Consider the following 13945-nt stretch of genomic DNA (forward strand, 5'->3'; position numbering starts at 1 on the left):
GTCACTACATACAAATCTTTCATGTTTGTTCTGTTTTAAACAAACTGGGACCATACAAATTATCCATGCCTTCAAAAACAACATTGTGATTTTGAATAATAATGTTTCTTTTAATCTGGACATATTTCAGTTTTATACTGCATAGCCCAATGACAGGGACGCCATAGTTTAACAAGCATACTGATACTGAGCCGACCAGTCCATATTCTGTTCCATTATGCCCGACAAAGTAACAATAAGAACCTGTTTAAAATTCTTTGGTATGATACAGCCAAAGATCGAACCTCTGAATTTCTGCTTTCAAGCCAGGCACTCTCTCTCTCCTAGACAATGGAGGGGTGACTTGAGCTGAAGGATAGCGCAAGGATACTTGGCCAGTTGATTACAGATATTAAAACAGGCTATAGTCATAATCAATAATCTCTGGTACTCTGGAAGGTCACGCTCAAGATGGCTTCCCTTTAAATCACGACAAAGATCCAGATTTTCAGGTCCAAAGACGTAGTTATTTACGTGAAACGCGGACACGTGACACCCCAGCTGGTGATGCAACTGTAGTATTACTGATGGTGTCTAGGGACATAGTTCAATCAATACGAGACTAAAAATATCCTGTGTACCCACACCGACTCCTGTCTGACGTAGAAGGATGAGGTAGTGATTCGCCATATACGCGCAACCAGTTCTCCTTTAGTCGTGCTACACAATCACACTGCAGGTTATTTTCGGTATATATGGTTATAGAAATAGCAGCTTTTTATCACGTGTAAAAACGATTCAGATTAGAGTCATTTATAAACAAGTGGGCTTTGCTGGGTCAAAAATGTATGTTTGATCTGGTAAGAAATTTGACAGATAGGCATTTGTGTCAGACTATTTGTAAAAAGTTTTGAAAGAGTTTCTAAATTTGGAAGATATCTTGTGTTTGCTTGACAGAACAGTAGAAGGCCATCAGCTTTGTGAGTAGGTGTACCATAGACAAGACATAAGATATCTATATTTTCAACCTACCAATCCTTTTATCAAATACACAATATCAAATAGGATTTGACATTTACACATGCAATTCATCTCTAGTACAATTAAACTTTAATGTCAGTTTTCACTTTGTCTTGATTTCTTTTAACCTTAACAATGGGAGATGAAGACAGGGATTGATGTTGAACATGGTTAAAGGAGCTGGTTTCCTAGTTGCATTTCTCCTAAGACTGAATGAGTGAGCAGAATACAGACTTTTCCATGCAGACATGGAACAGTTCTACTCAAGTCGTGACTGCAGCCTCTAAATTAATGATGCTGGGGTAGAAAATCAAGTTTCAGGTGGGCGGCACGCAATAAAATGAGCCTCTTAGGACAAGCTCGGGCTGCTAGAGACCTACTCTACCCTAGAATCCACACAAGGGAATTGATATGAAGTTTTACTTATTCTGTATTAACATGCAACAGTAAAATCATTAGAATTATGGTCTTTTCACTTTCAATAAAATATTGTACTTGTGTCACCACTGGTAATCAAAGAACATCTATGTACAGTGGCCAAGAATGAGTTCACACACGCATAACGTCACGACAGCTTAGTGAATGTCAAAGCACAAAAAAAGAGTTAATAACTTTCTTAAATTAAAACATATTTACACGAAATTTTCAGTACTTAGTGACGTGACCTCTTACTCTCAAAACCTGTCTGATTCAGGCTGGTATACTGTGACAAAGGCTTCTTACATAGACAAGAGAAAAGTCTCTCCAGATTTCCCCGACGTTGCTAATGAGGTCATCTTTGGTGTTAATATCCTGCACTCCCCTCATTAGATAGTTTAACACTTTCCTGACATTTTCTATAATATATAAGTCTGGACTTTGGCTGGCCATGGAAGTGTTCTGATACCATTGTCTGTTTTCCACTGATTGGCCCTTGCAGACACATGACATGGAGCATTGTCTTCCTGGAATGTCCAGGGTCGGTTTGTAAAGTGTTGGGTGATGACAGGCCAGAGATTTTCATTCAAAACATTTATATATTTGTCGTGTTCATATTTCCATCCCCATATGTCAGTGTTCCCACTCAAATGATACGTGAGGCACCCCAAAAACATTGCCGATATCACCTTTCTGCTGTCATGATCAGTGAGGACCCTAAACATTCGGGCAGTAAAGGTTCATTTTGTTTGTGCCAAATATACACTTTTCTATCACTGCCAATCACTACTTGTGTCTCATCACTACATATGATTTTTCGCCACTCATTTCGGGTCCAATGCAATTTAGTGCGACAAAATCGTAAACGGTGTTCCCTGTTGACCGGTGATATTGTGATTTTCTTCGATACCTGCCGCCGCCTGTAGCCCTCAGTAAACAATCGTCTGCGAACAGTTCTAGTAGACACTATAAGAGTTTACTGTGCATTAAATTTAGTTGTAATGTCATTCAAACTACTCCGCTGATTTTTTTAACGAGACGAAAATTTTTTCTATCACTCCTCGGTGACGATTTCGTTCAATCCAACTTGATTATAACACTTTATACATTTTTGTACGGTTCTTGGATTAATTTCAAGTAAATTTGCGATTTTGTAACTAGATTTACCTTGCTGTGATAACGTAATGATAACATCTTTCTGATCAGTGGTAAGTTGACAGCCGTGAGACGGCAGTTTCAAGCAGACCATGTTCCTAAGGTAAGCAAAGGGAAATAACTGCAAAAATATGCTCGTTATCATTTACACACCATAAAGAAAATACATGCGAAATTTCATAATGCTGTCTGTCGATTTGCCAAAACGCGAAGCCATAATAAATCGTCAAACGTTGTGACCCGACACTGCGCAACTATTTTTGCGAACTCACTTTTGGCCACTGACTGTACAAGACCTAAAGTCTGTCCAAAAACATGGGAGTCTACTACATTTTAAACAGCTTTTGACAAGTGGCTAAGAAATCACATATTGCATAGATAGCTGAAGAAAATGATCCCCCCACCACCCCCTAAAATTATCACAGATCATAATTCAAAGAATAGCCTACTACAGTTAAAGTTTTATATGTTTACATCTTTAGTTTTAAAAAAAATCCCAAATTTCAAGCTGAAACCACATGAATAAGAAACTGCAATAATTTTATCAATTATGAAAATGTCTTCCTATATAATTTTTGCTAAATAATCATAACAAACACATTAAAATTGATACAACCAGTGGTTCAGATAATAGTCTCAGTTACTGATTACTTATATTGGCTATTTCTGTCCTTCTTGGGGTCTTTATATATTTTGATTATTTGGGGGCCAGTTTTGTCATCAAGATAAACAGAATTGCAACTGTTCCTGGACTGCTTGACTTGGACAGAATGCATGATTCGCTGAAATTGGTATAGTCTGTTCATGTGGACACAACGTGAGAGCTAGTGCCACAGACTCATCTTCCTCACAGACTGGCGCTTCAGGAAGACCTTCTCCCCAGACATATCTGTTGATTTTCCTGTCAAATCTTTAATGTATACAGCACCACATCAGTAGATAGCTTTCAGCAGTTTAGTCCCAACTAGACAAATACATCCATCCCGTCTAGCTCATTAATTAAAGAGGCTGTGTGATTATTCCAAAGATGTACAGGATTTTACTTCTTTTGATGAATGTTCCTGTTTGAAGAAGTTTGTGACGTCACTGCATGAGGATTAAGTTTGGGAGGATCTGACGAGAGCTCAAAGTCGAAGACTTCCCAATCAATAGAAGCCTTTTGTCTGTCAATTACATGCAGTTTCAAGCCATTATTGGCACTGTTGGTTGGATAGTGGGCCATCTATTTTCGACAACAAATGAGAAAAAGTGACATCCTTTATACAGGGTAGTAATCGTGATGGTCCTTTGGGCTCAAAATACCACAACGGTTGATGCAATTTGTGAGCAATGTGGTTTGGCAGTTGTTGAGTGAGCACCTCTTCACCTTCAAAGCACTGAGCTACTGATAGTAGGAACTGCTTGTTGTTTAACGCTGCGCAATATTCCAGCTGTATAGCAGCGGTCTGTAAGTATTCGTGTCTTGACCAGACAATCCAGTGATCAACATCATGAGCATCGATCTACATAGTTGGGATATGATGACATGAGTCAACCAAGTCAACGAGCCTGACCACCCAAATCCCTCTTATGACAAGCATGGGTTGCAAGTGAGTGAGTGAGTGAGTGAGTGAGTGAGTGAGTGAGTGAGTGAGTGAGTGAGTGAGTGAGTGAGTGAGTGAGTGAGTGAGTGAGTTTTCACTTGAAGGAGGAATGGAAGGACTTGAAAAAGGATTTATCAATTCATCGCGGGTAAACAGCTCCATCTAAATGTGGTACGATATATTTCTATGTACACATAAGTGTGCATTTAAAAACCCAGAGTAATCAGTAACAAATATATAATATCCATCATCACACAAATTATAAATTCATATACAAGTATGCAGAACCTGAAATTGGCATTGTTTTGAGACAACAGCACAGACAGTCGCTACGCTTGTAAGGAAACAATCCACCTGTTAATACAGTATGCTGTAGCGTCCCTACACTAACACCTGTCAATAACACTAAGTACCTCACAGCCAGATGTCACACGTTTAGTGATAGTTCCATTACATTCCCTTCCAGCTAAACATTAAACTGTGCTGTACAGCATCAAAGCTTCGGAGCATCTGTCCTGCTGATCAGGCTCCAGGTAGTTTTCTATCATTCACATTACTGATAGTTTTCTTTGTAGTCAAGAAAGTGTTAATCCCTGACGTCCAGTGTCAAGGGAAATTTTACACCAAAGAGCTGACTTTTTAAATAATTCGCTCTAATTGCTGCTTCAGGTCAGTCCTAATTTGTATGTGTTCGTGCTTCAGCTCAGGTGTCTGACAAGTTACACAACTCACAAGAGTGCTGTACATGTCTACTTGACAAGAAGCGAGACATGATGGCTGTTTGGGGTATAATTCACAGTGTTCACGTCGGTATGATGCCTGCACTCAACTAGTAATTATAGATCTGTACAAAATACATGTACGCAAGTTGAAATGGATATATTAGGTAAGAACGCAGAGTGTTGTTTAACTGTTATAAATATTTTATTTCCCTTGTCTGAATACAACTTGCCACATTTTGTCGAGACAATCATACACTGTCTGAGAAGTGAGTGAGGGTTGTTTTAAGCTCAAGACTACAATATGATGGTGTATCTGGTAAAATGGGCCTTTAAAAGTGTTGGGAATTGGTAAAATCTCATAATTGATGATTGGTTCATTACAACCGATCAATCATCAAAAATAATTGGTTAGCTGCCATTTATCAAATGTTCCTGTTGTGTTTATTAATGCACAAAAGTTTCAGGTTGTTTTTTTTCAAAATGCACAAAATGCATTTGCAAATTTCACATCTGTAAAGGATTACTAGTACATTAGGAACATAAAATTCCTGGCGTCTTTAAGATAATTCAATCATGACTTGGAACAAGCTTGCAGTGCTTATGAAATGTAAATTTAATGACACAGACAAAACCAACCTTATGATAAAGATTGTTCATGCAAACATGTTCCATAAGTTGTTTGTGTTTTTAACCAGACAACATGAGTAATTGCTTGGTCTGTCAGTCTGTAATCTTCGATTATTCCAGTTTGGACTAGAAAATCCAGTGACTGAGAACTCTGAGGGCCAGACCATCTGATACAGTTACCCGATATGACCTATTGTGGCAACATGTGTTTGTGTTCCTTTTATATCCCCGACGCATCACTGCTTGCATCAACAACGAGGCGCCATTTTGTGAAATCGGTGAGTATGGAAATGTGACCCAAGAGAAAAAGTACCATCGGTAAATAAAACTGAAGTCAACTTTTGTTTCAAAAATATATTATTTAAGTGTCCATATTTCATCTATATATATATGTCAATAAGAAAAAATAGTCCACTAACAATAAACACTGACATTTCTGCAAGAGAGTTCTGAGATTTTCACAAGTCATCGGGCCGTGAAACCCATCAAATTCCGCGTCACTGTCCTCCTCATATACTGTAAGTTCGATCCACATTATTCAAAGAATTCACTGTCATATATATTGTGTCTACTCACAGATCGAAGCGAAGTGTAGTTGACAGAAAATGCATAATATATTTTGCTTCTCTAAATATCATATTTATTGTAGCAACAAACTGGCTTGCTTATTTTACCCCATTCAACAATCACAAACTGATTACCGCCCCATGTCCATGTCACGTGCTTACCACGTTCATGATGGTCCGTATAACCTTAGTGTTGATTATATATTTTTACATAAAACTATTACACAATGCTAGGATATATTTCTTTGGGTTAAATAATAGTATTCAATCAATAGAATTCATCCCGTTATATTATTGTGCATGTTTGAACTTGTTCAAGGGAAGCGCAGCACAGCTGATTGCTATTTCCGGCTTTGTGTAATGACAAACAAATCATACGATAATCTTAATTAATTTATAGAGCAAAACTGTAACTAAAATTACACAATGCTAGGATATATTTCTTTCGTTTAAATAACAGTATTCTGTATTATATTTTACTGATGACTGCGTCAGAATTCGGCCCGCTATATTATTGTGCATGTTTGAACTTGTTAGCGGGGAAGCGTGTGCACAGCTGATTGCTATTTCGGCTTTGTGTGCACGAGACAAATCATACGGTGATCTTAATCCCTGCAAATAAAACAATGCCCAGCAAAAACAACTTATAACTTAAATGGTAATTAATCTTGTCTAGTGATGTTTAATTGCAAATTTGACGTCTCTACTGACAAAGTCGTCTTCTGTTGTTTGTTCACGCGAAGTGATACGATGTTGTTTTCTTACCCCTGGAAAATAGTTTGACGAAAGTGTAACTCATGGATAAGACGACCCCCTTCTACAGACTGCTTTTTTTGGTCCTCAAAATTCGGCTTATAGACGGTCATATACGGTAACCGCCTCTACGGACAAGCATTGGGGTTGCGAATGATTCTGACCCAGATCTTCAAGGAGTCGAAATCCCAAGGGATTCCAGAGATAGAAAACAGTATATATACTCACTCTGAGTTTTTCTCCAGTGATTCATGTGCAGCTTTTATCCTTGACTGTGGGTTCCGCTCCCTCCACGCCATCTGCATAACTAAACATACGACAGAAATATAAATAGGTGGTTGGTCTACACAAGAGTGTGTTCAAATTCAGTGAAGTGGGGTTAAACATCGGATTCATATTTGTTTGTTATTTGTTGCTTAAAGCCGCACTCAGCAATACTCTAGCTATATGATGGCGGTCTGTAAATCAAGTCTGGACCAGACAATCCAGTGATCTACAGCATGAGTATTGATCTATGCAATTGGGATAAGATGACATATGTCAACCAAGTCAGTGAGCCTGATCACATAAGTGGCCTGTTATGCCAAAGATTGGTTACTGAAGGCCAATCCTAACCCGGGTCTTCATGGGTGACATCATGTTCAATATTATTCCACTTATGTTGTGATGTGTTCGGGAATGTGTGAGGGTGTGTGTGGTTTTTGTGTGTTAGGTTTTTGTGTGTGTTGGGGGTGGGGGTCAAGGAGGGGAAAGAAAAAGAGAGAGGAGGAGGAAGAGGAAAAGAATTGGGGGTGGGGGGGAGATGTTTATGCTTGTTTAATAGCAGCATTGTTCCAGCTACATGATGGCACCCTGTGAATAATCAAGACCAGACAATCCAGTGATCAATGTTGTGAGCAAATATCTATCCAGATCAGGTACCATCAACCATGTCCCCATTACCAATTACGTCCCTTCACAAACGTGGGGCCATGGGATACCCTAGTGGTTAAAGGTCCATGCATTATTCTGAATTCTTGGGTTCGATTCCCCACATTGGTCCACGGTGCCCCAACCCCGTGACATTGCTCGAATATTGCTAAAAGCAGCTTAAAAGCCAACTCTTTTAAAACCAGCAATGGTTGCTATGGATTCATTTTGACCCATAGTCCCATGTTGCTATCTTTCATAGGTGTTCCTTTAGTTCTGATGATCAGTATATAAAGGATATACCAAAAGAAGCAAGACAAAAGTCAATGTGAATGATTTTTTATATTTCTATTTCAAGTTTAATGGGTGAGTGAGTGAGTTGGGTTTTACGCTGCTTTTAGCAATATTCCAGCAATATCACGGTGGGGGACACCAGAAATGGGCTCGACACATTGTATCCACGTGGGGAATCTAACCTGGGCCTTCTGCATGACAAGCGAATGCTTTAACCATTAAGCTACCCAACCGCTCCTGAAAGTTTAATGAAAACATTGATCAATGTGATTTTTTTCTTACTCTTCTTACTTTCATATTCCGGTTTTCCTGCATCATATTCGCAGGTAAAAAACGTCTGATGATCTTGTGCAGAGAGATTCATATCATAATACGTCAATGGATCTTTATTTGTTGCCCAAATAAAACGCTGGTACTCCGATCCACGGAAGAGGTTAAGAGGATTCCGCCAAACTTTGCATTCTGGAAATAACACGCAGGGTCAGTGATTGCATGCAGAATATTGATTACGCCATTCTGATGTAAATATTGGCCAATATCCACCTACGTGACCTGGCACTTAACATTGCATACTGAAACATGCTGACGAAAATCTCATAAACATGGCTTGAATGTTGAAAACTACATCTAGCACTGAGCAACAAAAGGTCTGGAAAATCAAAACTTATCGACCCAGAATACAAAAGGCAGAGAATAAATGAAATGATTATTCAACAGTTGATGAAAGCTTCAATTTCATGATGTGCTGTTATCAATAAAACAGATTCATGTACTTCACTTCGGTACATATGTCTTGTAATAATAACAAAGATGTGTAGTAGTTGAGAAGACAAATGTCTATGGTACAGCCACATCATTCTTAGTTACCACCACACTATTATATTTACGAAGAGGAAGATTTAAAAAGATATGTTATTATCAACTTGATACTATAAATTCAAAAATTTAAATATCAAATATTTAATTTAAACATTAAATGTTGCAAACAGAATATTTCCTTACACTTATAATACTTCAGTTATCCAAAGAAATCACAAATAAAAACACTGCAAGATTAGATACTTCTTGAATAATTTATAGCAAAAAGTAAAGGCTGAATAAATGTAATCATACTTTTTTATTCTAGAACAAATTAGAATCAAAATTATAGATGAGAATCACGAATTAAGACGTCACTTTAAACAACATTTCACTTCCAGGTTGAACACAACCTCAGTGTGAGTGATGTGCCTGAATGGCCAATCACCTGATGTGTAAAAACACATGTAACAAAATACATCACCAAATATAGATTTCCTGAAAACTACTCATACTCCATTACCAATTGTCACTAGCTTCCTGACAACTGTATTTTCCCATGACACTCTCAAACACATTTTCTGAGTGGCTTTGACAGTATGACACTCGAAACAACTGAATATAAAAAGTAACAAATCTGATATCAACTGACAAGATAGTCACAGCTCATTTAATGACAGCTGATTTGGGAAATTCGATTATCCCCGACACCATACTTTCCTAATGAAGCCATACCAATACTTTAACCTAAACCTCTGAAACTCCATGACATGAGAATTGATCAGGCATACTCTACACGGGCTGGCTATGGATATATATCATAGAGATCAATAATCGTTAACTATATATTGATTGATTATCGATAAATATTGGGGAAATAACTGAAAAAATGAAAAAAGAAATCTGAAAGAAATGAATATACTTAACATCACTGGTGATAGGTGACATGTTTATACATGGGTTACTAACAGTCAGTGAGTGAGTGAGTGAGTATAGTTTTATGCCGCACTCAGCAATATTCCAGCCATATGGCGACGGTCTGTAAATAATCTAGTCTGGACCACACAATCCAGTGATCAACAGCATGAGCATCGATCTGCGCAATTGGGAACCGATGGTTCATTCAACAGCATCCTGAACATAATTTAGAAGCAGACCATGAATAAAAGCCTTGTGTATTGTATGATTAATTAAAATTTTATTCTATCACAAGAGTCTATGAACGATATTATCAAAGACACTATTTTCATATCAATCATAAATAATTTGTCCTTGCGATGATATTTTCGTTTATCAATCTTTTTAGCCAGCCCTATACAGTACCCAACATTAGCCAAGGGCCACATCTGTGACAAGAGATGACTATTTTGGTCCTTCGCAAATGTTGAGGAATACACATAGCCTCTCTCAAACAATCCCTCTCAAACTGTCAAATATCAATCAATTATGATAAAGTGGCAATCCTTGCTACAAATACGCAATACATGGCCAAACATTCATTGAAAGCATCACATATTTCTATTGAATTACAGTGACATCAGTCAACGACAGCTGACAGTTTGTTGTCCGAACATTAGCATGTCAAGGATCTGGCGATTAAATCAATAATTCAAATGGCAGTCAAATGAACACAAATATACGAGGTTAATGTGTAAGTAAATATTCCGTTTTGCCAGAGAAAGTATCTACATCTCAACAGATGAATAAACCATTACGGCTGGTATCACATTCGTATAATATGAGTTAATCAATATCGTTCCCAGAACCTACAGTGTCTCGGCACCTTCTCCCAAACAGGAAATGGTATTTATATTTTCCACATGTTGTCGTACGTGCATGCAATCTGTGTGAGTTATATGGGTTTAACGACTCTGTGATCAGTATTCCAGGTTCATCATGGTGTCAGTTTAATGTGGGAGTGAAGCAGACCGGTGTCGGACATGTATCACGCTGGCGGAACCCATCAGCATGGATGTAGTGAAGACAAACAACAAAAAATAATCACACAAAAAAAAGAAGTTTATCAGCTCTACCCCGCCTACCTTCCCACTAGGGCTGCGACGGGTCTAAATTTTCTACCCGGGTACCCCACCACGTATTACCCTACCCTAACCGGATAAATGGTATGTTAGTTCCTGACATCAAATTTGTAAAAAAGGACAATATTTCTTCAGCTCGGAGTCTAAAATTTTGAGTTTTTCAATATCTTAATCATGTATTATATTCAAAACAGGTGACTGTAAATAATGTCAAAGACAATACAACCTATAATCATGAAAGAATAACATATTATATTGTTTAATTTATTAGTCACATGATCATAACGGGTCCGGGTATTGAGACGGGTACCCAGGTCCAACATATTACCCACCGTGGTATCCGAGGCGGGCCCTACCCCACCCCATTACATTGGTCCAACATCATCCTGGTACCCAACTCATTACCCGTCCCAGGTATCCGGGTTACCCGTCCCAGCCCTACTTCCCACCCCATTACATTGTTTAATTTATTAGTCACATGATCATAACGGGTCCGGGTATTGAGATGGGTACCCGGGTCCAACTCATTACACACCCGTCCCAGCCCTACTTCCCACCCCTTTACATTGTTTAATTTATTAGTCACATGATCATAACGGGTCCGGGTATTGAGACGGGTACCCGGGTCCAACTCATTACACACCTGTCCCAGCCCTATCCCACCCCTTTACATTGTCCCAGCCCTACTTCCCACCCCATTACATTGTTTAATTTATTAGTCACATGATCATAACGGGTCCGGGTATTGAGACGGGTACCCGGGTCCAACTCATTACCCACCCATCCAAAGGTATCCGGGTTACCCATCCCAGCCCTACTTCCCACCCCATGTAATTTGACTGTATAGAGTGATGTAAAATCAATTTGAAAGGGTATTGTACAACCTGGCAGAGTCTGTTGTTGTGTTGTGGATGTATTGCCGCTGCTAGGGGTCTCAGTCGTCCCCTCCCCACCACCCAGTAGGGGGGATATGTGGTTGAGGGACACTTGCTCTATGAAGGAAGTCCCATATTTCTTGAAGTACCACCACTCAAATATCTGAAAGAAGAGAAAAAATATTTCAACAAACTATATCACTGAAACCGATTATATGCCGAGGTCCGGAAGAAGCTGGGAAATGATCTGAACTGACAATTCCCTAGTTTCAACAACAGAACTGTATGCAGGGGTGGAAATAACTTTAAATTGCTAGTGTACTCGAGGTACAGTGGCACATGTAAAATCACTTGCCCTGATCATTTTTCCACTACACCAGACTTTTTCTTGTTGATTTTTTAAATAAACAACATAATTAACATTGGAAAGTCAACTGGACACCAGTACAGTGTGATATACAAATTTGCTTGCCCGACAGAAAAAAACACTGGACTTGGACGTCGGGCAATGGGTTATTTCCACCCCTGGCATGTTCTTATAGATCACTTCTGCATGCTCCATAACAGAACTGTCCCAATCCCGCTACAGCTTCCAGCTGCCCTAACATGGCCAGAGCGATAGCATAGTGATTTAGTTGGGTTTTACACATATAAGCAGCTTATCTGAAGCTTTGGAAACATTTTTCTTTCAGAAATAGAGTTTTATTTGTTCTTTTTTCATCGTTTCCATCAGCTTTGGAAAGTACCAGTCCCAAGGACTAGCAATAACTAAAATTACCAGGCACTCAAAAGTTTTGTCAGTCAATAGTACATTGCTTCAGGGTCACATTCAGGTTTTTGTGTTGTAGCCATTAAAAATCACTCAACCAAATGTCTCTTATTTCTACGTTCATAACAGTTTCCGACTTTATGGTGCACTTAAAACCCTTGCCACTCATTCTATGAATTTTCTGATTCATCATTTTGGACTTTGGTTTCACTTGAGTTCCTCAAGTTGCATCCGAAAAAAATTTGAAGTTTTTTCTGCTTCACAACCATTGCTAGATGTAAACTGGAAATGTTGTACACTTTGGTTAGAGGCTATGTGGCTAAAAATAGAACATGGAAACCCATTGTTAAACAAAAGGCCAGCAGCAAACATCATTGACAAACTGGATATTTTGTAATCGTTTCGAATGTCAGTTGATGTGTGAAAGATATGTTTCCAGATGGTCTCTGGGATGCACAGTCACACTGATTACTGGTCAATGGTTAATTGTACCGGTACAAGTGAACACTGCTTTTATAAAATGGAAGTAATACAAGGTTCTAGATGGAGCTCTAGATATCCTATGATGCAAACTAGGGCTGTAACAATGCATCGAACTATCGATGGATCGCAATTGTTGAGTCTCCGATAGCAATCAATGGATGGTAGAAACAAAAAACTATCGATGCATCGATAGTATGCGTGACTATCGACAGTTTAGTAATTGACTTCCGTTGATACATGTACCAGCAGGAAGTGGAAGTACCAGATTCGTTCACTTTGATTTAGAGTTCTCCAACCCTGTTACCTCTTAAATAAACTTGATCTGGGTTTCAAGTTTTTTTGTCAGTTATTATGAGAGACTGAAACTACTTCAGCTGTATTTTATTTCATATAAACTATACATTTATTTGGGAACTGACCTAAAAAGAGACAATTCACAGAGAAAAAACCCTATTGCAATAGTTGGCCGCAATAGGCTATCGCTGTCGCAATAGTTGTTTCCCCCTCAATAGTCAGCCCTAATGCAAACACTTCCCCAAGTTGACCATTGTGATGTTTTCATGTCCACTGATGTATAATCTGTTTAGTGTCATATCTTGACACACATTGAAGATTTCGTCTACTGTATAAAATGAAAGACTGACTGACTGAGTTTAGTTTTACGCCACTTTTAGCAATATTCCAGCAATATCACGGCGGGGAACTCCAGAAATGGGCTTCACACATTGTGCCCATGTGGGGAATCGAACCAGGGTCTTCGGCGTGACGTGTCAACGCTTTAACCACTAGGCTACCCCACCACCCCATAAAATGAAAGAGCATTACACCATATATACTACTTAAGAGAGTTAACCAACACCCGATTCTTTCATAGTTAAGCTGCCACATGTGTTCCTCAATTTCTTTTGAGTAGCATACATCAAGCATTCAATACCAGAACAGATCTTAACTCATTG

At 38.7% G+C, this 13945-nt stretch overlaps 1 protein-coding gene across 1 annotated transcript in view; it reads right to left on the reverse strand.

Moving 5' to 3' along the window:
• Nucleotides 1-13945, reverse strand: part of LOC124283283 (suppressor of tumorigenicity 7 protein homolog) — a 65996-nt gene that overhangs the window by 17635 nt on the left and 34416 nt on the right. Inside the window, 3 exon segments of the mRNA XM_046719313.1 lie at nt 7051-7129; nt 8317-8487; nt 11747-11900. Coding sequence (XP_046575269.1) covers nt 7051-7129; nt 8317-8487; nt 11747-11900 — 404 coding nt within the window.

Source organism: Haliotis rubra, unplaced genomic scaffold (genome assembly GCF_003918875.1).
Source record: "Haliotis rubra isolate DU_JTF1 unplaced genomic scaffold, ASM391887v1 Scf312, whole genome shotgun sequence".
NCBI lineage: Eukaryota > Metazoa > Mollusca > Gastropoda > Lepetellida > Haliotidae > Haliotis > Haliotis rubra.